This window comes from Podarcis filfolensis, assembly GCF_964270895.1.
Source record: "Podarcis filfolensis genome assembly, chromosome: 13".
NCBI lineage: Eukaryota > Metazoa > Chordata > Lepidosauria > Squamata > Lacertidae > Podarcis > Podarcis filfolensis.
In genome coordinates, this window is record NC_139615.1 from 48,803,126 (window position 1) to 48,828,178 (window position 25,053).

At 44.2% G+C, this 25,053-nt stretch overlaps 1 protein-coding gene across 21 annotated transcripts in view; it reads left to right on the top strand.

Moving 5' to 3' along the window:
• FHOD3 (formin homology 2 domain containing 3) overlaps nt 1-25,053 on the top strand; it is a 319,993-nt gene that overhangs the window by 193,348 nt on the left and 101,592 nt on the right. For all 21 annotated transcript variants that reach the window (XM_083582385.1, XM_083582396.1, XM_083582404.1 and 18 more), the window contains exons 6-7: nt 12,621-12,715; nt 20,984-21,095. In XM_083582385.1, the coding sequence (XP_083438511.1) occupies nt 12,621-12,715; nt 20,984-21,095 (207 nt within the window). The remainder of the gene's footprint in view (nt 1-12,620; nt 12,716-20,983; nt 21,096-25,053) is intronic.

Below are 25,053 nucleotides of genomic sequence, written 5' to 3' on the forward strand. Positions count from 1 at the left end.
ATCGTCCAGGGGTCCTTTACCTTTCTACCTGCACTGGAAACTTGCAGAAGAGGGCAACTTTTGAGCTCTGAATAGAGTCCACGAAGAAGAAACACAGGGTATTTGAATCTAACTAACGTTCTTTCACTGGTCCTCTGGTCACAAGCTGCACTGGTCTTCTTCACCACAACGCAAATGCTTATCTTTTATTTGCCGCAGTCTACAAGGGAGTGAAGGAGAGAGCTTTGGCCCCACTCTTGAGACTAGCCAGAGCATGTGATTTCCTGGCTCTTCTAAGCTCTAGTATTTTCCAAAATGCTGTTCTGCGCAGACTCAGATCTCATATATGTGACTTCACAGAGATCACATACTGTAGTTAAACTATGGAATTTGTTCCCACAAGAGGGAGTGATGTACACTTAAAAGATTAGACAGGATAAGGCTAGCAAGGGCTACTAGCTGTGATGGCTTTGTTCTACCTCTACTGTTGGAGACAATATGTCTCTGAATCATTGTTACTCTGGGGGGTCTTGTCAGCCACTGTGACCAGGGGACGCACAAGTAGATCAGCTACTGGCTGACCCAGCAGGCCCTTCTTATGGCCATTTGAAGACGGTCAGCTACAGCTGAGCAACCTGTATTTTACTAGTGAGCAAGTTCAATAATGGGTGGTTCTGCTAGAGGCTGCTGCAGCTGAGGATGCAAGTTCAAGAGCTGGCATGAGGAACCCTTTGAAAGTGAAAATATGAAATGTTTTGCTTTATTTTCCTTACTTTATTTTCTTTATTAAATTTGCATACTACCCTTCGTCCAAAGATCTTGCGAAAGTTCACAGCATAAAAATATAAAATAAGAACACTAAATACATAATAAAAGCAAGAAGAGAGCCAACAAATACCTCCCCCTCCCACACATTTAATAATAATAATAATAATAATAATAATAATAATAATAATAATAATAATAATTTATTTATACCCTGCCCACTCTGGACGGCTTCCAACAAAATATTAAAATACAATAGTCCTTCAGATATTAAAAGCTTCCCTAAACAGGGCTGCCTTCAGATGTCTTCTAAAAATCTGGTAGTTGTTTTTTCCTTTGAGATCTGATGGGAGGGCGTTCCACAGGGCAGGCGCCACTAGCAAGAAGGCCCTCTGCCTGGTTCCCTGTAACCTCACTTATCGCAGTGAGGGAACCACCAGAAGGCCCTCGGAGCTGGACCTTAGTGTCTGGGCAGAACGATGGGGGTGGAGATGCTCCTTCAGGTATACTGGACTGAGGCTGTTTAAGGCTTTAAAGGTCAGCACCAACGCTTTAAAATGTGCTCGGAAACGTACTGGGAGCCAATGTAGGTCTTTCAAGGTGTTATGTGGTCTCGGCAGCCGCTCCCAGTCACCAGTCTAGCTGCCACATTCTGGATTAGTTGTAGTTTCCGGGTTACCTTCAAAGGTAGCCCCACGTAGAGCGCATTGCAGTAATCCAAGCAGGAGATAACCAGAGCATGCACCACTCTGGCGAGGCAGTCTGCAGGCAGGTAGGGTCTCAGCCTGCGTACCAGAATGAGCTGGTAAATAGAATGTTAATCAGCCAACCTAAACCTGGCTTTGAAAGAACGTGCGTTCCTGGATGACACCGCTGTTACTCCTGGAGCAGGGCGGAGTCACTGTCATTGCCAGAGAGGAACAAAGGCATGTTGTTGAACAACTAAAACAGAAGGTCTGAATATCAGGCATGTCACTTTCACACATACTTTCATTCCATCCGTTTCTGCGGTAAAGGTAACTACTGCAAACAACAAAGCACATAAATTGTCCTTTCTTTTTAATGAGCACTCCCTGGATCCTCGGTGACAGTTTCACTTTTCCTTACCTTTTGTCCGATTAAATGGAATGTGTCACTCAGCCTAGAATCAACCATTTGGTTCTGCACTATTGCATTCGGTATTCTTTGATGCACATAAAGGGCCTTTTCTTAAATGGGGACTGGTGATGTGTAGTGGGTGTGAATCATTTTTTTAAAAAATGATAATAATGTGGACTTCAGTAATGACAAAGGTGAAGGAGGAATTTGTTCACTTAGTCTAGTTGATTAGATGTGTAGAAGAAAGTACTGATGCACAATTGTCTTTAGTAAAGAGAGGAAGAAAGTACTGTAAGTCTCTGTACACAACTATTAAAGGCACAGAAAGCAATCAAAGTCCTTTCTGATTTTGCCTACCCCCATGTGTTACTTCACAGGCCTTTGAAGGCATTACATTTTAAAATGTAAAATATTTGGGCCAAGTCTCCCTAAGGCATCAACATATTAGAGTTGCATTAGCCTTTTTAGCAGACTCGCATTTGGCTTGTCGTCTACCAAAACCCCCAAATAGGACCGAAAACAATCGTTTCAAGTTACAAGAGATTCCCACTAACGTTAGGAACAACTTTCTGCTAGTAAGAGCTGTTCGACGGTCGAATGGACTTCCTTGGAAGGTGGTGGACTCACCATCTTTGGAGGCTTTTAAGCAGGGCTTGGATGGCCACCTGTCATATACGATCTAGTTGGGGTGCCTGCATTCCAACTCCACAATCTATGATTCTGTTACCTTTTCCACATGTGATCCTGTCAAGCCATGTGCCACGAATCCTGTGTACATCTGATTTCTCCTGCCTACATGCAGAACTTTACATTCATCCCCAATGAAATCTGTTTGGTTGTCAATACAGTGGTGCCTCGCAAGACGAAATTAATTCGTTCCGCAAGTTTTTTCTTCTTGCGAGTTTTTCGTCTTGCGAAGCACGGTTTCCCATAGGAATGCATTGAAAATCAATTAATGCGTTCCTATGGAGACCGCTTGCCAGGCTGGCGGTGCGGAGAAGGGCTTTTCTCCCCACCGCAAGCCTTCAGGACAGGTACGGGAACAGAGGGGAAGGCGCGCAGCGCTTCTCCTCTGTTCCCGGGGCTTGCGGTGGGAGGAGGGTTTTTCCTCCCCACCGCCAACATTCAGAACAGCATTCTGAATGTTGGCAGTGGGAAGGAAAACCCTCCTCCCACCGCAAGTCTTCAGGACAGCCATCCGAAGGCTGGCATGGGGAGAAGGTCTCTCCGCCCCACCGCCAGCCTTCGGAGGAGCCTTCCGAAGGCTGGCGGCGGAAGGAGGTCTCTCCGCCCCACCGCCAGCCTTCGGAGCAGCCTTCCGAAGGCTGGCGGCGGGAGAAGGTCTCTTCGCCCCACCGCCAGCCTTCGGAGGAGGTCCGAGGACAGTGGGGAAGACGCGCTGCGCTTCCCCGCTGTCCTGGAGATTTCTCTATGGGCTTTCGTCTTGCGAAGGAAGCCCATAGGGAAATTCGTCTTGCGAAGCGCATCGAAAAACGGAAAACCCTTTCGTCTAGCGGGTTTTTCGTCTTGCGAGGCGTTCGTCTTGCGGGGCACCACTGTACCACATTCAGTCCTTTTTCCGAGCACAATTCAAAGTGTTGGTGCTGACCTTTAAAGCCCTAAACAGCCTCGGTCTAGTATATCTGAAGGAGCGTCTCCACCGCATCGTTCTGCCCGGACACTGAGGTCCAGCGCCGAGGGTCTTCTGACGGTTCTCTTGCTGTGAGAAGCCAAGTTACAGGGAACCAGACAGAGGGCCTTCTCGGTAGTGGCACCCGCCCTCCCACCAGATGTCAAAGAGAAGAAAAACTACCAGACTTTTAAAAGACATCTGAAGGCAGCCCTGTTTAGGGAAGCTTTTAATGTTTAACAGACCACTGTATTTTAATACTTTGTTGGAAGCCGCCTAGAGTGGCTGGGGAGACCCAGCCAGATGGGTGGGGTATAAATAATAAATTTATTATGATTATCATTATTAGTTTCTACGATATTAGCTACCCCTTATCTAGTCATCTAATCCAGCATCCATTTTTCCACCATGGCCAGCCAGAGATGCCTTTGGGTAGCCCATTGGCAGGACACAAGAACAATAGCCATCTCCTGCTGTTGTTCTCTGCCATGCTCCTTCTGGATCCCAGAGGTACCATTTAATCATTTAATCATCATGACTTATAGCCATTGACAGCCTTAATCTCTATAAATTTGTCTAACCCCCCTTTATAGTCATCTAAGCTAATGGCTATTTAGTTTCATTAAATGAATCTGGGTTCCAGTTTAACGAAAGTGAGAGAAACTCTTTTTACTTGATCCACACCAGAGGATTGTATGGTACCTTTAAAAAGCCTATCATGTCCCCACTTTCTTTTTCTAAACGAACTGTAGAAAAAGGTCTCCATCAGTTTCACCTTTCCTCCCAGGGGAGTTGCTGCTGGTCACTGGCAATTACGGTATCCCCTTTCTGCACCGTTTCCAGCCTTACAACCTCTATTTTGAAGTGTGGTGGCCGAAATGTACGCAGCATTCCAAGTATGGTTGCATCATAATTGCTTGTGCTGCTAACAATATTTTGGGCAGCACACTTTCTAAACACATTTTGCATTTTCCCTGTGTTTTTCGAGTTGAGTACCACCTTAAAAGTTAGGGGAGGGGGAAGACTTAAGCATAGTTGCTTTGAACAGATACCGGCATTCCAAGCTGATGTTCTGTACATAATTAGTAGTGATTGATAAAAGAAAACTCACACCTGCAGCTCCTTTCTTTGCAAAGTCCAAATGAGCTCAAAAGCAGTTTCAACGTGTGGAGCACAGTGAAGAAAATAATTTTCTTCCTGTTTCAAGATTTGGCACATCATGCCCCTCTCTCCATTCCCTCCAAATCAGGATTATGCTTTGCTTATCTTAAGAAGCGGCTTAGCACTATAATGTTCATTTGGAGGTTAAGTCCTTGAATTGCATCTCAGGAGATTTATGACACTAGGCTGTGTTCCCAGCCTCACCCAAGCAGTCCTGCTTCCTGGAGCTGTATGATGATCACCAAATTGCTCAGGGAAGAATGAGCAGAATTGTTGGAAGGGACCCGGTGTGATGGCCTGGGACTCGGACTCGGAACCAGAGGAGCCTCAGTCCACACCGGATCCTTTGCCTCAGGCGGCATCTGAACCAAGTCTGGGGCCTGATCCTGAAGAGTCCCAGTCTGCACAACAAACACCAGCTGGGCCGAGTCAGGGGCCTGAGCCTGCCGTGGCTCCAGATGCGGGGATTACCTCTGTTAAGTTGTGGGTGAACATATCAGACGACACAGCGATTCTCCAAACAGCTCTTGTTTATTCACAGGTCAGAACAGAACTGAACTGAAGGGTTCAGCCAGCCTGCTTATATAGAGCTTCACTACAACGTAACTGTAACAACTTTCTGTAACTATCCAATCACTGAACGTCACTTTCGATCCCTTATTTGCATATGTGGACCTGAGTAAAAACTATCTACAGTATCCCCCTGCTGGCCCAGGGTGAGAACTTCAGTACATAACACCCCTCCGCACTGAGATAAGGCGTTAGTTACAATCGTAATGGTTTCCTTATATACAGCACTACACGTAATGGTTCAATTAGGCACAAAAGCATACCGGTTACATTTCACATACTTCCATTAGACCAACAGTGTTACATGTCCAACATCATAGTCCTTATTTGCATATGTGGACCGGAGTAAAAACTGTCTACAGTATTCCCCTGCTGGCCCAGGGTGAGAACTTCAGTACATAATAGCCTCGTTGCCTTCAGCTGGGCAATCACTTACAGCTGCTCCACTACCAGCTGGGTCAGGAGAGGCTGAGGCAGCCTCTGGGTCTAGTAACCCACCAACATCTCCTGAGCTGCAGAGACTAAGGTCTGAGAGAAGGAGAGACCTGAGTACTCGCAGGAGGAGTGCTCGCCTTCAAGCGAGACAGGGAGGTGAGTCACTGGGGGATCAGGACCAGCCGTTACCCCGACAAAGATAAAAGGCTGTCAGACCCTGTCCCAGGTTGCGGGAGCAACATTGCTGTTTGCTAGAACCTGCCTGAGACCCTGCACCCGACCTAGCCTGGTTTCCTGCCTGGGCCCTGTTGGACTGACTCCTCCCGGAATCCTTGGATTCGGGACCGGACCTGGACCGCGTGGCTTGGGTTAACCCCCAGGCCCAGCACACCCTGAGGGTCATCTGGTCCAATCCTTTGCAATGCAGGAATCTCAGCTAAAGCATCCATAACAGAGGGCCACGCAGCCTCTGCTTAAAAACCTCAAATGAGGGAGAGTCCACCACCTTCTCATTATGGTTGAAAAATTAACTCGTAATAGTAACAAAACTGAATTGACCGTATGTGCCACAAAGGGCATAGTACCCAAGTCCACCATCGACTTTAGTCCTGTATGAAACAGCAAAACTTAAATATAAGCTTCTCCATGCCACAGAAAATATTCTATTCTGCGAGATCAAGTTGCTGTTGACATTTCTGTCAGAGACTAGTAATGTTGTAGTCACGTGATCCAATGGTTAATTGAGCAGGGAGAGACATGGAGAAAAGTTCTTTTTGAGGTTGGCTGGCCTGGGTGACTGACCACCCAGTGATGCTCAAGGCTAGGTTTGGATTGAGACCATAGCTGTCAACTTTTCCCTTTTCTTGCAAGGAATCCTATTTGGAACAAGGGAATTTCCCTTTTAAAAAGGGAAGAGTTGACAGCTATGATTGAGACCCAGGTTTTTCTGGTTCAGAGGAAATGAGAAAGGGAAGCATCTTTATCACTACAAAATACAAGAGAGAAAACGACTGCTTTTATCAGAAAGTGTTACATCCTATTGGTGCTTGATATATTTTAGAAACTTTTTTTTTAATGAAAGGAACCCATGAGGGAAAATCAGTGATTATTTTATGACATGCCTCCAAACCCCATATCTGCTTGTGTGTGTGGAAATGCTCAGAACAGATTTTAGGGGTGTGGTGGGACTATGTGTGGAGAGGAAGGAGTTGTGTTGCACAGCCAAAAGTCCTCCCACTAGCAGACTTTCTTCACTGAATACTGCCCATTGTATTGTATCTTTTTCTGGAGGAATTTCAGCAGTTAAAATGATAATGCCACCAAAAACCATCTTTACTTTGATATCTGCTAATCAAAATATTGATCCAATAGTTACAACAATGTACACTGAAGTGCATCTGGAATAACAAATAAACAAGGCTAAAAGCCAGAATTTATATGATCATAGGAGATCTCCAAGTCATGTACTTAGCCCTGTTTTGTGTAGCAAACTTTTTAAACTGGGTTATAGACTGCATAGCTTATAGCAAAGCTTGAACAAAATATATTGAGAACACCTTTTCATGAGATACTATGGGGGGTTGCAACAGTCAGTTAAAGATAACTTATTTTCAGAGTTCGGATTCTGGGGAAAAATCATTTAAAGCTAGCCCTTCACTTCTGGAATTTATCTTGGATAAAATAAAAGAGGAGAGACATCTATAAGATTTCAAATATGGAAAGCAACAAACTTTTTAGAATACAAGATCTGGTATATCAAGGGGTTCATGATTTCTTACTCAGAAATTAAGAGGAGACTACAAGGCAGGAATCCCCCACAGTTTCATTATTTTCAAATTCAATCTTGTTTGCAATGACATTTTAGATCATATGAACAAACACGAGTGAACCTAATTTGAAAAAATACAAAACAGACATTAGCAAAAATTCAGTTTGGAGCCCAAGCAAGTAAGAGTCTAAATGGTTAAATAGGCTCAATAGTATAAGGGAAAGCAACCCAGTGGATATGTGGAAACGTCTTCAGAAAACATTGCACAGGTTTTCCCCTAAATATGGCAAATCGGGTCCTCCCTTAAAGAGGGCACGTACTGCAATGAGACCTGGAAACCGACACCCTGTGCTGTGGGTGGGTACAATTGGTCAGCCACAATACCCGATTGGTAGGTCCCTCGTAGCTGCGTGCAATCTGGCCAATGGGGCGCAGTCCAAATGGTTCGAGGGACCTATTTATGCCCATGCACGTGACCCAGAGCTTCCTCTTTCGGCTCGTGCATTTGGAACACCCGCCCACCTCTCCCTACTTTTAGGGCTTTGCGCTTGACCTTGCTATGCCGTCCTCTGTCGTTGGGAATTTTCCCCACTTGGCTGATTGGCTGTTGCCATTTGGGTTTCACCTGCCGCGTAGCAAATCGTCACAACTTGTAAGGTTGCAGATAGGCTCTGGTTCAGGTGATAGGGATGGGAGAAGGCTCTCGCCATCCCTATGTGAAGGGTATTCCGTTAAAGGAATCCAGGGACTTGATGGTTTGGTCAACCCCTGAGAGGGGGTTGTGCCCATGCCTGAGTCCAGGGGGACATTTGGGTGGCGGAGATAGCCTGTTCCCAGCTTTCCGCTTATCCAGGTGTTCACCCTTGACTGACCTATGCTGGAACCCTGGGTCAGCGCTACCTACATGGCAGGGAGCTAGTTCAACCACAGCCTATGCAACCAGTCACTTTCTGTAATCAATAAAGTTGTGGCCTAAATTCTGCCAAAAACCAAAACCAAAATTTGAGTGAAGTGTCAAAAAGAGACAGGCGATTCCCACCCACCCCAGTACGTGGCACAAATGCAGTTTGGCAAACCTATTGGAGGAAAATAGGAAATAATCTTAGCTTGAGTCTTTGAAATTCCGTAACATCAGGATTTCTGCAACTTTGTCTTAGACCATAACGCCAGTGCCGTAGAGCTGGTTCTCTTAAAATTTAAAATCTCTTAGAATTTAAATGTTTGGGGATAGTTGTCTACCACGATTATAATTTTGAAGAATCAGCTACATGTGAAATACAGTCCTCCATAGATGCTCACTCTAGAGCAGGGGTGGGGAATCAGTGGCTCTCTCTTTTTGCATCGTAGGGGGTTGGGCTACATGACCCTCGGGGTCGCTTCCAACTCTACAATTCTATGATTCCACATTGTTCTTCTACAACTCCCATTGCCCCTGACACTTGGCCCTGATACCTAGAGTTGATGGGAGTCAACACCTGGAGAGCTACAGGTTCCTTAGCCTTGCTCTAAATATTCCTCCCCTCCAGCTAGCTGTGCCTTTGTCGTATTTGAGGCCTCAGAGCAGCCAGGAAATAAGTTGCTTCTTAACAAATAAATCTTGATGCTTGTATTCCAAGGACCGTCAGCAACTGATGTTAACATTTGATAAAGCTCCTGGATGCGACTGACAAACATGCCGTAGGTCAGTGTGCCTGAAAAAACAGCTTGATGACATCCTGTAGCTTTTTAAAATTATTATTCTGTAAAACATCGTTTTTTTGCCAGTTGTTTAAACAGCAACAGACTTTTTTCTTCGTGTGTTCACAATTTCCCATCAAAATCTGCCATGCTAACCTGAAGCTATAGCAGATACGATCGAATTCCACAGTCTTGGAAGAAGCTTCTGATAAGATTCTTCAGTAGCAGATGAAAATAGCCAGGAATTTCTTTTGAACATTGTTGTGGTTTCTTTGCATGGGGCTTATTAAAGGCTTGGCTTTTTTATGACTATACTGAGCGACAACCTGAAAGCTGGGGAGTAATGCAGTCCAGAATTTACCTAGATACTTAGCCAGTCTTTGTTGCTGTAATGTCCATGTGATGCTTTAAAGACTGACTTTTAGAAGTCCTTGATTTATGTTCCTTATTAATCTGAAAAATATGTGTGGGGCATAAAATTTGTTTCACATTTTCTTCAGATGCAAATGAAATCCTTTCCTTCTGATCCAAGAAGTTTCACTACAAAGAAGCAGCGTGGTGACCTTATCTGATTCTGATCAAAGGGCAATTTTCTTTGTACTGAAGAGAAACAAAAATAATATTCATTAAGCCATTCTCTAATTGCAGCTGGATAGCAGTTGTTCTGAATTACCTAATAATAATAATAATAAAACTCTGGATCCCTTTGATGTAATGTTAATAGTCAGTGGATGGCCATGTGCATTAAAGTCTCTTTATTGTTCACTGACATTTAGGTCACAATCAAGAGACAGGCATGAGCAAACCACACACTGGCTTCCATATGAGCGAATGAGAATGGTCATCCCCCTACTCACCAGCCTGACAGATGGGAAGGTTATCTCACCCACATCCACACTGTCCAGTGCTGATAGGGAATACCTGCACCAGATGCACATCACAGCTATATGTACAGTGAGGGGGGGAAAGTATTTGATCCCCTGCTAAATTTGCCCGTTTGCCCTCCGACGAAGAAATGACCAGTCCATAATTTTAATGGTAGGTTTATTGTAGCTGTGAGAGACAGAATAACAACAGGAAGATACCAGCTAGCCTGACATCTGGCTGGTTGATAGGGGATCAAATACTTATTTTGCTGATTATAATGCACATCAGTCTCTGACTTTTGTCTTCTGGGTTTCTGGGGGTTTCCTGTTGTTATTCTGTCTCTCACAGCTACAATAAACCTACCATTCAAATTGTGGACTGGCCATTTCTTCGTCAGAGGGCAAACGGGCAAATTTAGCAGGGGGTCAAATACTCCCCCCCCCCGCACTGTAGCGTTCTTGGAGAATCTATGAGTGGTCCCAGTTAGGATGCAAATACAGTGGTACCTCAGGTTACATACGCTTCAGGTTACAGACTCCGCTAACCCAGAAATATTACCTCGGGTTAAGAACTTTGCTTCAGGATGAGAACAGAAATCGTGCTCCGGCGGTGCGGCAGCAGCAGGAGGCCCCATTAGGTAAAGCGTTGCTTCAGGTTAAGAACAGTTTCAGGTTAAGAACAGACCTCCGGAACGAATTAAGTACTTAACCCGAGGTACCCCTGTACACATTCCACTTTCTGGAAGGGCAGCCAGCCGATGGGTCCAGAAGCACAGCATTCTGTAATGCGAGGGGCACTTGATCCTTAAAACAGATCTGCAAGCCTGCCTTTTTGGCAGAATTTAGGCCACAACTTTATTGATTACAGAAAGTGACTGGTTGCATAGGCTCTGGTTCGACTAGCTCCCTGCCATGCAGGTAGCTCTGACCCAGGGTTCCAGCATAGGTCAGCCAAGGGTGAACACCTGGATAAGTGGAAAGTCGGGAACGGGCTAACTCCGCCACCCAAATGTCCCCCTGGACTCAGGCATGGGCACAACCCCCTCTCAGGGGTTGACCAAACCATCGAGCCCCTGGATTCCTTTAACGGAATACCCTTCACATAGGGATGGCGAGAGTGTTCTCCCATCCCTATCACCTGAACCAGAGCCTATCCGCAACCTTGCAAGCTGTGACGATTTGCCATGCAGTGGGTGAAACCCAGTGTGTAGATCTCACACTGAATTGGGATGTAACCTGTTAAGAGGGAGTTACAGCTGTTGGCTGGAAAGTGACAAACAAGGCAATGACTGGTTGCATGTTGCTGTTGATTTTTTTGAGGATGGTCTACATGGGCTCTCAAAAGAGGCCTGAACACACACACACACACACACACACACACACACACCAAGGAACTTGACAATGGCGTTCTAGTTTGTGGTAAAGAGGCCATGCATGGGAACAGCTGTAAAAGCAACTGCCATTTCTCAATGGCCATATTGCTTTGTTATCACCAATTTTTCCTCCATCCATGTTATAATAAAAACGGCTTGCAGTGAGCTCCAACTAGGTGAAAGGGAAATGAACTGGCAAATGCAATCCAATGTTATTGAGCATAAAGTTATGCACACTGGGACCAAAGAAAATCTAAAGTTCACATCTCGTGGGGTCTGACCTGGTGGTTCAGGAATGAGACCTTGGAGTCATGGCAGATAATTTGAAGATGCTGAACCAGTGTGCATAACCTGTGAAAAAGACCACATCCATGCTACGGCTCATTAGGAAAGAGATAAAACTGCCAATAGCCCACTCTGTGATGCAAGTGTGCTTGGAGTACTGTGTACAACTCTGGCCTCCTTGCCTCAAGAAAGACATTGTGGCAGTGGAAAATGCTCAGAAAAGGGCAGTCAAAATGATAAAGGGAATGGAGGAAAAAGTTACAACATTTTTTGGGGAAGGGTGTAGTTGAGAGAAAAAGTGAGCCTGAGGTGACATAATCAAGGTTTATAAAATTATGCATGCTGTGGAGAAAGGGGATAGGATTACCTCTCTCACAAGAAACGCTTTTGCCATCAACTTCCTAAGGAGGTTTTGGTGTGTGTGTCTCTCTCACACACTCACATATACAAAAAGATAAAAGACCCCTGGACGGTTAAGTCCAAACTTAATTATGGGTTGTGGCGCTCATCTCACCTTCAGGCCGAAGGAGCTGGCGTTTGTCCACATACAGCTTTCTGAGTCATGTGGCCAGCATGACTAAACCGCTTCTGGTGCAACGGGACACTGTGACAAGTGCCAGGGCACATGGAAACACCATTTACCTTCCCGCCGGAGTGGTATCTATTTATCTACTTGCACTGGTGTGCTTTCGAACTGCTAGGTGGGCAGGAGCTGGGACAGAGCAACGGGAGCTCACCCCGTCGCATGGATTCGAACCACCAACCTTCCGATCGGCATACCGAAAAGGTTCAGTGGTTTAGACCACATATACACCCCCCCTTCACATGCATCCATTCAGCACATCAGCTGAGGTTGCATTTCAATTGCATTTGCATCCATGTGCCCTCTGGGAGAGTTAGTTGAGGTTATCCAGAATGGCGACCTACTGTAATTTGGAGGCAGAAAGATGTTTTGTGCCTTTTCTCACTTAACTGGATTTTGCTAACTTTCTTTATCTTCTTTATTTCCTTAGCACTGGGACAAATTATGCTATACGTAGATGGGATGAATGGAGTAATCAATCATAATGAAACAATCCAGTGGCTGTACACTCTCATCGGGTCAAAGGTAAGAAGAGTCCCATCTATTGAAGACTTTTAAAGATTTTTCCGTGTGTGTGTAGACAGCTGTGATACACACACACACACACGGAGAACGTGCCAATGACTGAAAAATTCCACTAGTTTGATGCTTGCCACAAGCAGAGGAGTACATGTGCAAAGGCAATGCTAATTCCATTTATAGTGGCACATTCCTCTCTCTTTTCAGCTCGTGAAAATAATCCATAGGGCAGTGTATGTGGAGTTAGCTTCCTACTACAGAATGGCAGCCCAATGGGACTACGTGTTGCTGGTCTTGAAAGTGCTGCCTTGGCTACCGGTGAAGTTCCCATGGGAAATGTTAGTACTAGCATGTGAAGCCATGAATGGGACCCAAGTACCTATAAGAGTGCCTTCCTCAGTACCAGCCATCTCAGTCCCTATGATTGGCAGGTGAGACCTTGGTGTTGGTGCCACCCTTGGGGACTGCCCGCTTGGCATTGGCCCATGACGGGGCCTTCTTAGTGGCAGCGCCCTGTTTGTGAAATGCCCTCCTATCGCCCTCATTATTGGCTTTTGGGGGGAATTTAAAAACATTCCTGTTTGCCCAGGCTGTTTACGGCCCAAAAGCACTGTTCTTGGCAACCTTAAAATCACTGCTTGAGAGAATGTTTTAAAAGGGTTTTTAGAATGTATGGATTTTAGGTGGGGTGGGGGTTCGCATATTTGGCTTTGTTGGGAGTTGTGGCGGAATAAATAAATAAACTACACGCGCTGCCTCAGTGCCAAACATACAAATCCCTTTAGTGAACAAAAGAATGGTTCTTGCTGTAGTTAAGGAGGCATTAAAAAACAACAACCCACATACAGCCTGTGAAGTACTGAGGGAAAATCTAATCAAGGTGTTTTATAGATGGTACTTAACACCTACCAAAATAGCTAAAATATATAAGGCAAAAACAGATCTGTGCTGGAGGTGTGGTAAAACGAAGGGGACACTTATACACATTTGGTGGACCTGTGAAAAAATCAAAAGCTTCTGGAACATATTATATGATGAGTTTAAAAAAATGTTTAAGTATAACTTTATAAAAAATACAAAAGTTTTTCTACTAGGGATAACGGACACAGGTATAGCAAGAGAGGATCAGAAAATATTCCTCTATGCCACAGGAGCGGCAAGGATCCTAACTGCTAAAAACTGGAAAAAAGAAACTGTGCCAACAAAAAAGTCTCCTTCTTTGGAGGTCTTTAAGCAGAGGCTTGACAACCATATGTCAGGAGTGCTCTGATGGTGTTTCCTGCTTGGCAGGGGGTTGGACTCGATGGCCCTTGTGGTCTCTTCCAGCTCTAGGATTCTATGATTCTATGAAAAAAGGAATGGCAAGACAAACTGTTAGAGTACATTGAACTGGCTAGATTAACAGAGATCACACTAGACAAGAGTTTCAAAAAGCATGGGGGAAATGCAGAGAATGCTTCACAAAACAGTGCCCTAAAATACATACCTGGACTTCTTTTTATTAATGTCTGCAGGAGACTTTGTGAATATTTAAGTTATAATTAGAAAAATCTTAATAATTATTCATAAAGGAAACAGCTTATAAGAAGTAAATAAGGAGGCCAGATACAGGATAAAGGAAGTCTTTTATTTGGTTGTTTGTATGTTATGCTTATTGTATGTTATGTTCACGTTTAATGAGGGTGGATTTCTGTGTTGGGGGGCGGAGGGCTTATGTTATGTTGTAAATAAAATTTCCAATAAAAAATAAAAAACCACACAAACACTCTTAATATATGCTGCCAATTGGAAGAAGTGCAGTAGTCTTGAATATTAACTCAGAGCAGACCTTTCTCCTTACTATGAATCTTTCATATGCGCACAGACAAGCACATATGGCGTAAAGTGAATAAAAGGAAGAGACGTATCTCAGAGATGCCGGAAACGATTACTGTTTAATATTATATACTTTTATTCTAATGCTTTATGCCCCCATCTGTCAAATATATTATTAGGGCGACTTGCCAAGGAAATAATTTCCACACAAGGAAGTAAGGCCTCAACTCTCTGAGGTGCCGTTTTTATCACCGTTATAGCTTCGATATGTGCCAGTACTGATGCGCCAAAATAACTGAACCACGGCAAGGACAGTTCAGGCCGCAGCAACCCTGATTGTGTTTGCTCTTGCTAAGGAATGGTAATGTTTCCCAGTGAGAACATTCAAAGCAGCAATCTTAGTACAGGGAAAGCCTGGGGTGTTTAAATTTCCCTCTTTTGCCATCGCAAAACCATAGCATAGCGCCACCTAGCAGAACAACTAAAAGATGTCAGAAGACATCTTAAGGCAGCCCTGTTCAGGGAAGTTTTTAACGTGTGATATTTTATTGTATTTTTGGTTTTTATGGAAGCCGCCCAGAGTGGCTGGGGAGGCCCAGCCAGATGGGCGGGGTATAAATAATAAATTATTATTATTATTATTATATAAGGGATGAATAGAACACAGATGCTGCACATTTTTATACCTAAACACACTCACCCCTGAAAAGGTCTGGTCAGCATTCATAATTGCTTTATTTAAGACTTCATAATGCAATATGATTTCCATGTACATATGAAGTATTATTTTTTGGGAGGAAATCTTCAGATCTTGTAAGTCCTCTTGATCAATGAGAAATGTCTTGAACATTATGAGCATGCATAATATTAAACCTTTTATATTAAGCAGTTTTTGGTTTCCCTTATTTGCATGTTCAGACCCAGAAACCTCCCCACTAAATAAATTCACACTTGACTCAGATTTTAGTTTTGGTTTTTGGCAGAATTTAGGCCCCAACTTTATTTATTTTTTTAAATAATATTTATTACTTTTAAAGATTACAAAACAGGAAAAGAAAAGAGACAAAAAAGAAAGAACAAAAAAGAAAAAGAGAAACAATACAATACAATATATAACAATACAAAACACAACCTAAACACATTAAACTAAACTAAACAAAACCCTAACCCTAAACAAAACAAAACAATAACCATTTAAAAACATACCTCACACCTTTCCCATACTCTATTTTTCATTCCCTTGTTTCCTCGACTTCCTCTCACCTCCCTTTTTGTGTTCCACTTCTATTAATTGTTTCAGCAAATCCTTTCCATCTTTCTCTATTTTCTGTCATATTATAAATATCTTAACATGTTTTTTATCATTAAAACTAAATACTTATATATCCTTAACTCCTTATAACATTTCTGCTAAGGCCATAAAATTTCTTTCCAGCTTTTTTCTATCATTCATTAATTTTACAGTATTTCTACATATAAACTTTAAATTCTCTAATCTTCCTCCACCATCTCCTCTCCCTGGTTTCGGATTCTGCCAGTCCTTTCTGTCAATTCCATATAGTCCATCAACCTGGAGATCTTATGTCCGAGGCTCTTAACACTTTTCCAGGTCCCTTCTGCAGGTCTTCTTCATATTCTTTAATGCCAAAGAGCAGATCTCGAGAAAACTCCAACCTAACAATACTTTTATTCCTTCCGGACAAGTCAGCCAAATTTCCATAGTTAAAGCTGAGGTCTATAAGATGTTTCATGACATGTTTCAAAATTCCTCCAAATCCAAAGGCCCCCAAAACTCCAGTCTCCTCCAAACCCAAGTCCATGTCCCAAAAGTCAGTTAGTCCCTGCATAGAAGGATCTTTCCAACTTTCCTCCTTCCGTCCAAGCCGGGATCCCATCTTCAGAATCTGGCTTTTTCTAGATTCAGTCATAAAAGGCCTCAACTTGTAATCCTCAATTTGCTTCTGTATGGCTGAAGATCCCACTTGTGTTACTTTAGGCTCGACAACCACAGCTTTCTCTTTCTCCTCCGCAATCTGTCCAGCCAAAGTAAATTCTTGTGCCAAGTCCTGAATTAATTCTGTATTGATGCTCGCTTTTTGACTCCAATTAGTCACTTTTTGGTCCAAATTGTCAATTTTAAAAGACATGTCATCTGTCTTCTTATGAAGCTGTTCCAGCGAGTAGCTTATCTTACATAATACCGTCACAATAGCTTCTCCTGTCAACATTTTGAATGGTCCAAGGTCAATCTCTAGTTCTCACAATTACTTATCTTGCAGCTGGTGCACTCCTGTGACAGTTTCAAAGACTCCCTCTAGAGGGAAACAGTCTCCACTTGTATCAATCCCTTCGAGCACAATTCAAGCCAAAAAAATAGTTTCAATTTCCAGTTACTTTTCCTCTTTTTTGAACGCAGAAGAGGACAATGGAAACAGTATCTTTCTCTTATATAACTAGTTGTCAAAAATGTTCTGTTCGCAGTCAATGAACTCTCCCAAAACTTCACTTTCTCTGGCAGCCCTTTTCCAGGTTCGGAGCAGTGATAGCTTGATTTTTCACTCCCTCCTGCAGGCTCACTAAGTCCAAAATCCCCCCCCCCTTCTCCTGCTTCCAAGGGGGGTTTTATAATTTTAACCGATGAAAATTTAATCCCTTGCCAAAAACTTTCAAAGACTTTAGCTTATAACGTCATTGCTTCAATCTATGTACAAAAGGGGAAGGCGGGCTTCCTGTTTAAGACCTTCCCCCGTTTCGGTGCCAAATTAATGTATTTGAAGATCCAATTTTCCGTTCTACTCACGGGTAGTTGTTTAAAGTCCAATTGTCCACAGGAAAAAGTCAGCGCTCTCCGGCAACAGCAATGCGGCTTCACTCCGCGAAAAAAGCAGTCGGTTCAAGCACCGCACTACTCACCCCACGTCGCTCCGGATCCCCAAAACAGGGTTTCCCCGCGAGTAGGGGAGGCGCAAAGGTGCCAGCCAAATCCCAAGTTCACAAGCTTCTCCCGCTTGTGATTTCAGTGGGTCTCCGCCTTCACCGTGGCAGTCAGACCCTGGTTTTCGCGGAGCTAGTTCCTCCTGATCGGAGGAGCTCCGCCATTGCCGGAGGCGCCAACCCGGAAGTCTCTAGGCCACAACTTTATTGATTACAGAAAGTGACTGGTTGCAAAGGCTCTGGTCAGAGTAGCTCCCTGCCATGCAGGTAGCGTTGACCCAGGGCACCAGCATAGGTCAGCCAAGGGTGAACACCTGGATAAGTGGAAAGCTGGGAACGGGCTAACTCCGCCACCCAAATGCCCCCCTGGACTCAGGCACGGGCACAACCCCCTCTCAGGGGTTGACCAAACCATCGAGTCCCTGGATTCCTTTAACGGAATACCCTTCACATAGGGATGGCGAGAGCGTTCTCCCATCCCTATCACATGAACCAGAGCCTATCCGCAACCTTACAAGTTGTGACGATTTGCTACGCGGCAGGTGAAACCCAAATGGCACCAGCCAATCAGCCAAGTGGGGGAAATTCCTGCCATGCCCCTGTCCCAACGACAGACGACACACGACGGCAAAACGAGGTCAAGCGCAAAGCCTTAAGAGTAGGGAGAAGTGGGCGGGTGTTCCGAATGCACGTTCCGAAAGAGGAAGCTCTGGGTCACGTTCATGGGCATAAATAGGTCCCTTGAGCCGTTTGGACTGCACCCCATTGGCCAGATTGCACCCAGCTTCGAGGGACCTACCAATTGGGTGTTGTGGCTGACCACCCACAACACAGGGTGTCGGTTGTCCAGGTCTCAGCGCAATACGTGCCCTCTTTAAGGGAGGACCCAGTTTATCCTCTGCTGTTGTCAACATACTCCCAACTAACGTATTTGCAGAAGAAAGTCAGTAGAGACAAGTATGGTAGCAGGTGAGAAATCACAACCACATTCTTAGTTATGCACAGCGTGCCACTGAAAAGCTGTGGAGCAGAGAAATAGAAGATAATTGAGTCACGGAATTGTAGAGTGGGAAGGACCCTGGGGGTCATCTAGTCCAACCCCTGCAATGCAGGAATCTCAGCTAAAGGCTTCCATGTCAGATGGCCACCCAACCTCCGCTTAAAAACCTTCAACAAAGGAGAGTCTACCACCTCTTGAGGGAGACATCCGCTGTCAAACAGCTCTTACTATCAGAAACATTATTCCTGTTATTTAGTTGGAATCGCCTTTCTTGAATCCATTGGTTTGAGTTCTACCCTCCAGAGCAGGAGAAAATAAGCTTCCTCCATCTTCCATGTGACAGTTAAATCTCCCAGGTTTCCTGTTCCAAGCTGGACAGGAAGCTTCTTTAAATATTTGGAGACTGTCCCTAAAATTTACATTATATCCTTCTTGTTATCATCATTGAAATCTGTATGTTTGGAATATTGAGAGCAAGTTGAGAGCCTCTCTAACCCCACACCAACATCCAGCGCAGCAGAGTTATTTTTAAAGCCCTCTTAACAGGAGTTAGGTTTTTTTTAAAAAAAGGTTTATTCCTGTGTTTGTGTAGGTATTAAATTAATGCAGCATAACTCTGATGACTTCACCCAGAATGAAACATATCAAGGCCTACATATTTTTAGCAAGTTTCTGTCGTTATTATTGTGTGGTTGGAAAAATAGGATAAACACTAGGGGGTTTCTCTACATCTGTAGCTGTAGCATTTGGAAGCTGCCCAAACGGTTTCTGAGCCATTCTGTGTCTTTCGAATTTGACTCAATATTTTGGACCAGTTTAGATCTATTGAAAATGAAACTGGTCCCCGCCTCCCTCATTTGCTATAATAGGGAATCTTTCTTTTAACAGAAGTGGGTGAAATCTGTAGGCACAGCAGACTCTCTAGAGTAGATTAAAGCCTGTCAGATTTTAGGCAGATACATGCAGAATTTTTTGTTCGGGGCCCCTTTAGAATTTGATATTTTAAAGAGAGACAGACAGAAAGACAGAAGGTATCTTATTTTCCGTCAGACTTGGATGCAAGTTGCAGACATGGTCACCCCTTCTAAGGAGATGAAGCCTACTAAATTTTTGTTCTCACTCAAGGGCAGATTTTATAACTGGTAGGCTAGAAAAAGAGTGTGGATAGCCAGCATCTCATCATGAATTATCCTGGGTGCAAAGAAGCAGCACTTCCTTTTTATATCAGATTCACAGAATGTTGGTTTTTCAATCAACACTAAGGCAGATTTTCTTGGTTTGGACGTAACTGGGATCTCTCTGGGGTAATGCAAGCCAAGATCTTGGTGTGAAGCTGGTGTTCTGTGGGAAGGAACTAGGGAAATGTGTATTTGGTCCTAGTAAATGCTCGTGGAGATCATGGACTGGTTGGACACAGAGGAGTGAAGAATTTGGCTGAAATGGGCGGAGGAAAGACAAGCGGTACACAGGCACAGTCTCCAATTGCTTGCAGGAAGCCCTGGAGAGAAGGAGACACCAGTGGCTTTGTAGATGCAGGGACTTATAGTCTCAGCAACTAATTTCTTTGAGTGGGACCTACAGGGCATGAGCTGCAGTGCTCATTAGGCCTGAAGCACAGCCAAGGCTGCCAAGATCATGTTTCTCTAATAAAAAGTTAACTCCAACTTTGAACTGTGTGATTTACTGATTGGCTTCCTCCTTTACACGGGACGCGGGTGGCGCTGTGGGTAAAACCTCAGTGCCTAGGACTTGCTGATTGCAAGGTCGGCGGTTCAAATCCCCACGGCGGGGTGAGCTCCCGTCTTTCGGTCCCAGCTCCTGCCCACCTAGCAGTTCGAAAGCACCCCTAAGCGCAAGTAGATAAATAGGTACCGCTTTATAGCAGGAAGGTAAACGGCGTTTCCGTGTACTGCGCTGGTGCTGGCTCGCCAGAGCAGCTTCGTCACGCTGGCCACGTGACCCGGAAGTGTCTCCGGACAGCGCTGGCCCCCGGCCTCTTAAGTGAGATGGGCACACAACCCTAGAGTCGGACACGACTGGCCCGTATGGGCAGGGGTACCTTTACCTTTACCTTCCTCCTTTACAATGGCATTACAAACCTTTTTTTTTTTAAGGACTGGAACAATTGTCTGATTAGGCCATTACAAGAAAGATTCATTTCTTTATTTGGGGAGGGTTTTTAATTTCATGGCGGAGCACAATGCTTCGGATATATTATGTTTTGAATTCAATCCCTGTTACCTCTCATGTAAACCTGTGGATTGGGTTGAGCTAATCAATGATCTGACTCCAGTAAGTCAACTTAGAATGGTCACAGAATTCCTTCCTGCCATAGTGGTCCTTGTTTTAAAATCCTGGCCCCTCATTTTTAGCTGGTGTCAGATTGACCAAAGATTGAAAGGACAGCAACATCAGTTCTGTTCGCTGACTCTAACAGAGGGTCAGCTTGTATTGCATTAAGAAAGCAGCATGTCTGCCAATGTCAGCCTGATGAGTGACAAGCTCTCCTCTCTTTCCTCTTGTAGTTCCGTCTGGTTGTGAAGACAGCACTGAAGTTGCTCCTTGTTTTTGTGGAGTATACAGAATCCAATGCACCACTTCTGATCCAAGCAGTGTCCATAGTGGATGACAAGAGAGGTGAGTTGTTAGCGTACCTGCCTGTAGTTGCGCTTCAAAGGAGATAATGAAATGGTTTGTGGTTTTGCTACCACAAAACAACCCTACAAAAGCAAATCATTCTCTCTTTCATGTTCTCAGGAGCAGATTTCAAGTAGAAAACAAAATGCTTGTAGGCCACACCGTGGCATAGCTTGCAGGGGGGCAAAGGGGCTGCTAACCAGGGTGCAAAATTTTGGGGAGCTGCAAAATTTCATAAGAAAAATAAACCACTTTTAGTTTTTTTTTAAACAATCAAGCAATGTGAAAATTTCATTAAATTAATAATAATAATAAAATAAACAGCCTCCGCTGTCATCTCCCAAGCTGGAGATCTCTCCGTGCTGAGAAGACCCTCCCCCATCAGCCTCACTGCTACCTGGCCCTGACAGGAACCATGGGTTAGGCGGTATAATACTTGCCTTGCCCCGGGTGCTGTCAACCCATGCTATGCCACTGATGCCACAGACGTGTGCATGTGTATGAATTGGAAATTTACCTACAAAATGCATGGCTAATGGTGTCTGGGAAAGGATAATAATAATAATAATAATAATAATAATAATAATAATAATAATTTGTTTATTTACCCCGCCCATCTGACTTGCTTTCCCCAGCCACTCTGGGCAGCTTCCAACAAAAGATTAAAAATACATTAAAAACACCAGTCATTAAAAACTTCCCTAAACAGGGCTGCCTTCAGATGTCTTCTAAACGTCAAATAGTTGTTTATTTCCTTGACATCTGATGGGAGGGCATTCCACAGGGCCACTACCAAGAAGGCCCTCTGCCTGGTTCCCTGTAACTTCACTTCTCGCAGTGAGGGAACTGCTAGAAGGCCCTCGGAGCTGGACCTCAGTGTCCGAGTTGAACGATGATGGGTTCCGCACTCCTCCTGTGTTTTATAGGTAAAAGCCCCATTGTTATAGATGCAGAATATGACAACAAAACTTAATCTACGGGTGACATGTTCTCCTGTCCTTAAATTTTGATTAGTAGGGTATTCTCATTTTTCTCCATTTTAGTGTTTTCCTGATTTGGTAGGTGAGGTTTCAGGCAATCCTCAAACAGAGAAGCAGTTAGTGTCGTGTGATGCACATCATTTCAGTGGTGTGGAGAGGGTGGAGCTCCCCATGGCAATGGGGATGCAGTGAGAGCTACTGGCCAGAGGGTTGTAAAACCTGCCACCAAGGCCTTTGCAGTTTATCTTGAGGCAGTCATGGTGTGCTGCCTCAGCCGAGATGCACCTGACTAGGCCATCTGGGCAGTGAGCTCCTTCATGAGGGTAGGGCAGGCATCCATTGGTCAGAGTCAGCCAGCCATGCCCACTGTGAATTTTATGTCCATGAATTTTCATCTTAATGGTTTCATGCCCTCTTGAATTCTCTCTTCAAAGTTCTTTTCGATTTCCTCTTACGGTACTTGTTGGCTATTGGCCTCATGCCAGTGTTTAGCCTATGATGGAGTTTGGCGGTGGAATTATGGCTGCTGACACCAGGCTTGCCCTCTGATTGACCATCATGAAGGATTTAATGTGCATTTACGCCACTTAGAGGACCTAGTGTTATAAGAATTCTAAGGTCTCAAATATAGAATAGATGTTCATAAATGCACACGTATCTAAATGTGTCTGAAATAGTATGGAAGAGCAATCCTGAAGCCAGTTTGATTCTCCCAATGACCTCAAATATTCCTCTGCAGTAAGGGAGGCAAATGGCGAAAGCCTTCCCATTGTATTTTTGCTTACAAATCCTGTCTTAAGGGCATATTGGCGTATGAATAGGGTGAGCCTGTGACCTGGATTCAGGAACCAGAGTATTAACCATCACCAAAGAATGGCCAAGCTGCCCAGATAATGCAATCAGCAACCATTATCAGGTATCCTGGCAGACAGGATTTCTGCTGTAGACCGCCTTCTATGATGTATGTATGATGGTTTTACGGTGGTCTTTGGCTAAGGGAGTTGGACAATGTCAAAAGTCTTTAAAGGTTCTTGCACACTTTAGTTCAGGATCTCTCCCTCCTTGGAAGGGGAGGGAACTCTGTTGCAGCAGAAAAATAAATATCTGCCTTGCTTTCCTCTGGATCCTGCCTCCATCTATTCTTCTCTGACCGATCATGGACTTAGGGGACTCAGAGTCCCATGGGGAATTGGGCAGCAAAAGCCAAACTCCTATTTTTACATCACTAGAAAGAGATCTGTATGATTGTTGTATTTCATCACTGCCTTCCTTGGATATGGCATCCATTTCTCAGGCTTTCTCTCCAGAATTGAACCCAATTCCTCATTCCCCCATTGGTCACCATGGTTATGCACAGCCCAGGGAGGGGTTCAGAAAGTTCAAGATGTTCATTGACATCTATTAGCTCTAAAATTAGCACAGTGGAGTGGCCAAAGGAAGCATAACTGACTTAATGAGGTATTCACAGTATCTATTTAACACCCATGTGTAGTTATGCATGTATAATTCAATCTTTCTAGCTTGAGCCCCATTGAAATGAATGGGAGTTGCAGAAAAGCTTCCATTCATTCAAAGGTGCTCTGAAAGCCTGCTGGCTTTAGCTATCTTACTCGGGAATCCTTTGATCATTCTCAAAACCAGTTGATCAAGTGCAGGCCTGCTTTTGTGGACACCTGGTGCTTTAATGGACATTTTGTTCGGTGAGTTATAATCTTTTAACATGTGCAGTGCACATGATTGGCAAAAGCAGGGCCACTCCTAATAATTCAGCCCCAGTTTTCCTAGTACAGCTGTGTTGCTTCCACACTGCAGTACATCCAAATGGAATTGAAAACTCTGTAGGAACATCCGGCTTACAAATGCTCCCTGCAGTTTTGGAGGAATGTGTTAAGAGGCAAGCAAGAGTTCAGCCTATAACATGTACATTATTATCTCTCTTCTGCATTTTCCCCCCACAATGCAGAGTGCTCTTCTTGCAGGACAAACACCTCAGTATTATAAACTTAAATCTTCTACTGTCTGCCTTTCCAAATGAGAACAATCACTTCTCCGCCAATTACCTATTGTAGTTGTTTTATAGCTTCTGAGCACTAAAATGTTTTTCATGCTAATGAGCTATAGAATCAGAATTGTAGAATGGGATGAGACCAGTCCAGCCCCCTGCAATGCAGGAATCACAACCAGATCAAATATGACATTTGGCAGTCAAGCCTCTTCTTAAAACCACACAAGGAAGGAGAATCCACCACTTTCAGAAGAAGTCCATTCCACCGTTGAACAGCTCTTCCTGTCAGAAAGTTCTTCCTATGTTTAGTCGGAATCTCCTTTCTTGTAACTTGATGCCATTGGTATGGATCCTACCTTCCAGAGCACGAAAAAACAACCTTCCTCCACCCTCCACCTGACAGCCCTTTAGATATTTGAAGATGGCTATCATATTGAATGCAGATTTCCAAAAATTAGCAAGGAGAGACAAGAAGGCCTTCTTAAACGAGCAATGCAAAGAAATAGAGGAAAACAACAAAATGGGAAGAACCAGAGATTTGTTCAAGAAAATTGGAGATATGAAAGGAACATTTCGTACAAAAATTACCATAATAAAGGACAAAAGTGGTAAGGACCTAACAAAAGCAGAAGACCCTGATGTTGGGAAAGATGGAGGGCACAAGGAGAAGGGGACGACAGAGGACGAGATGGTTGGACAGTGTTTTCGAAGCGACCAGCATGAGTTTGACCAAACTGCGGGAGGCAGTGGAAGACAGGAGTGCCTGGCGTGCTCTGGTCCATGGGGTCACGAAGAGTTGGACACGACTAAACAACAACAACAACAACAAATCATATTTCCTCTCAGCTTCCTCTTTACGAGGCTGAACATACACAACTCCCTTAACCTTTCCTGATAAGACTTAGATTCCAAGCCCTGGCTCAACTTGGTTGCCCTCCTCTGCACACATTCCAGCTTGACAATATCCTTCTTA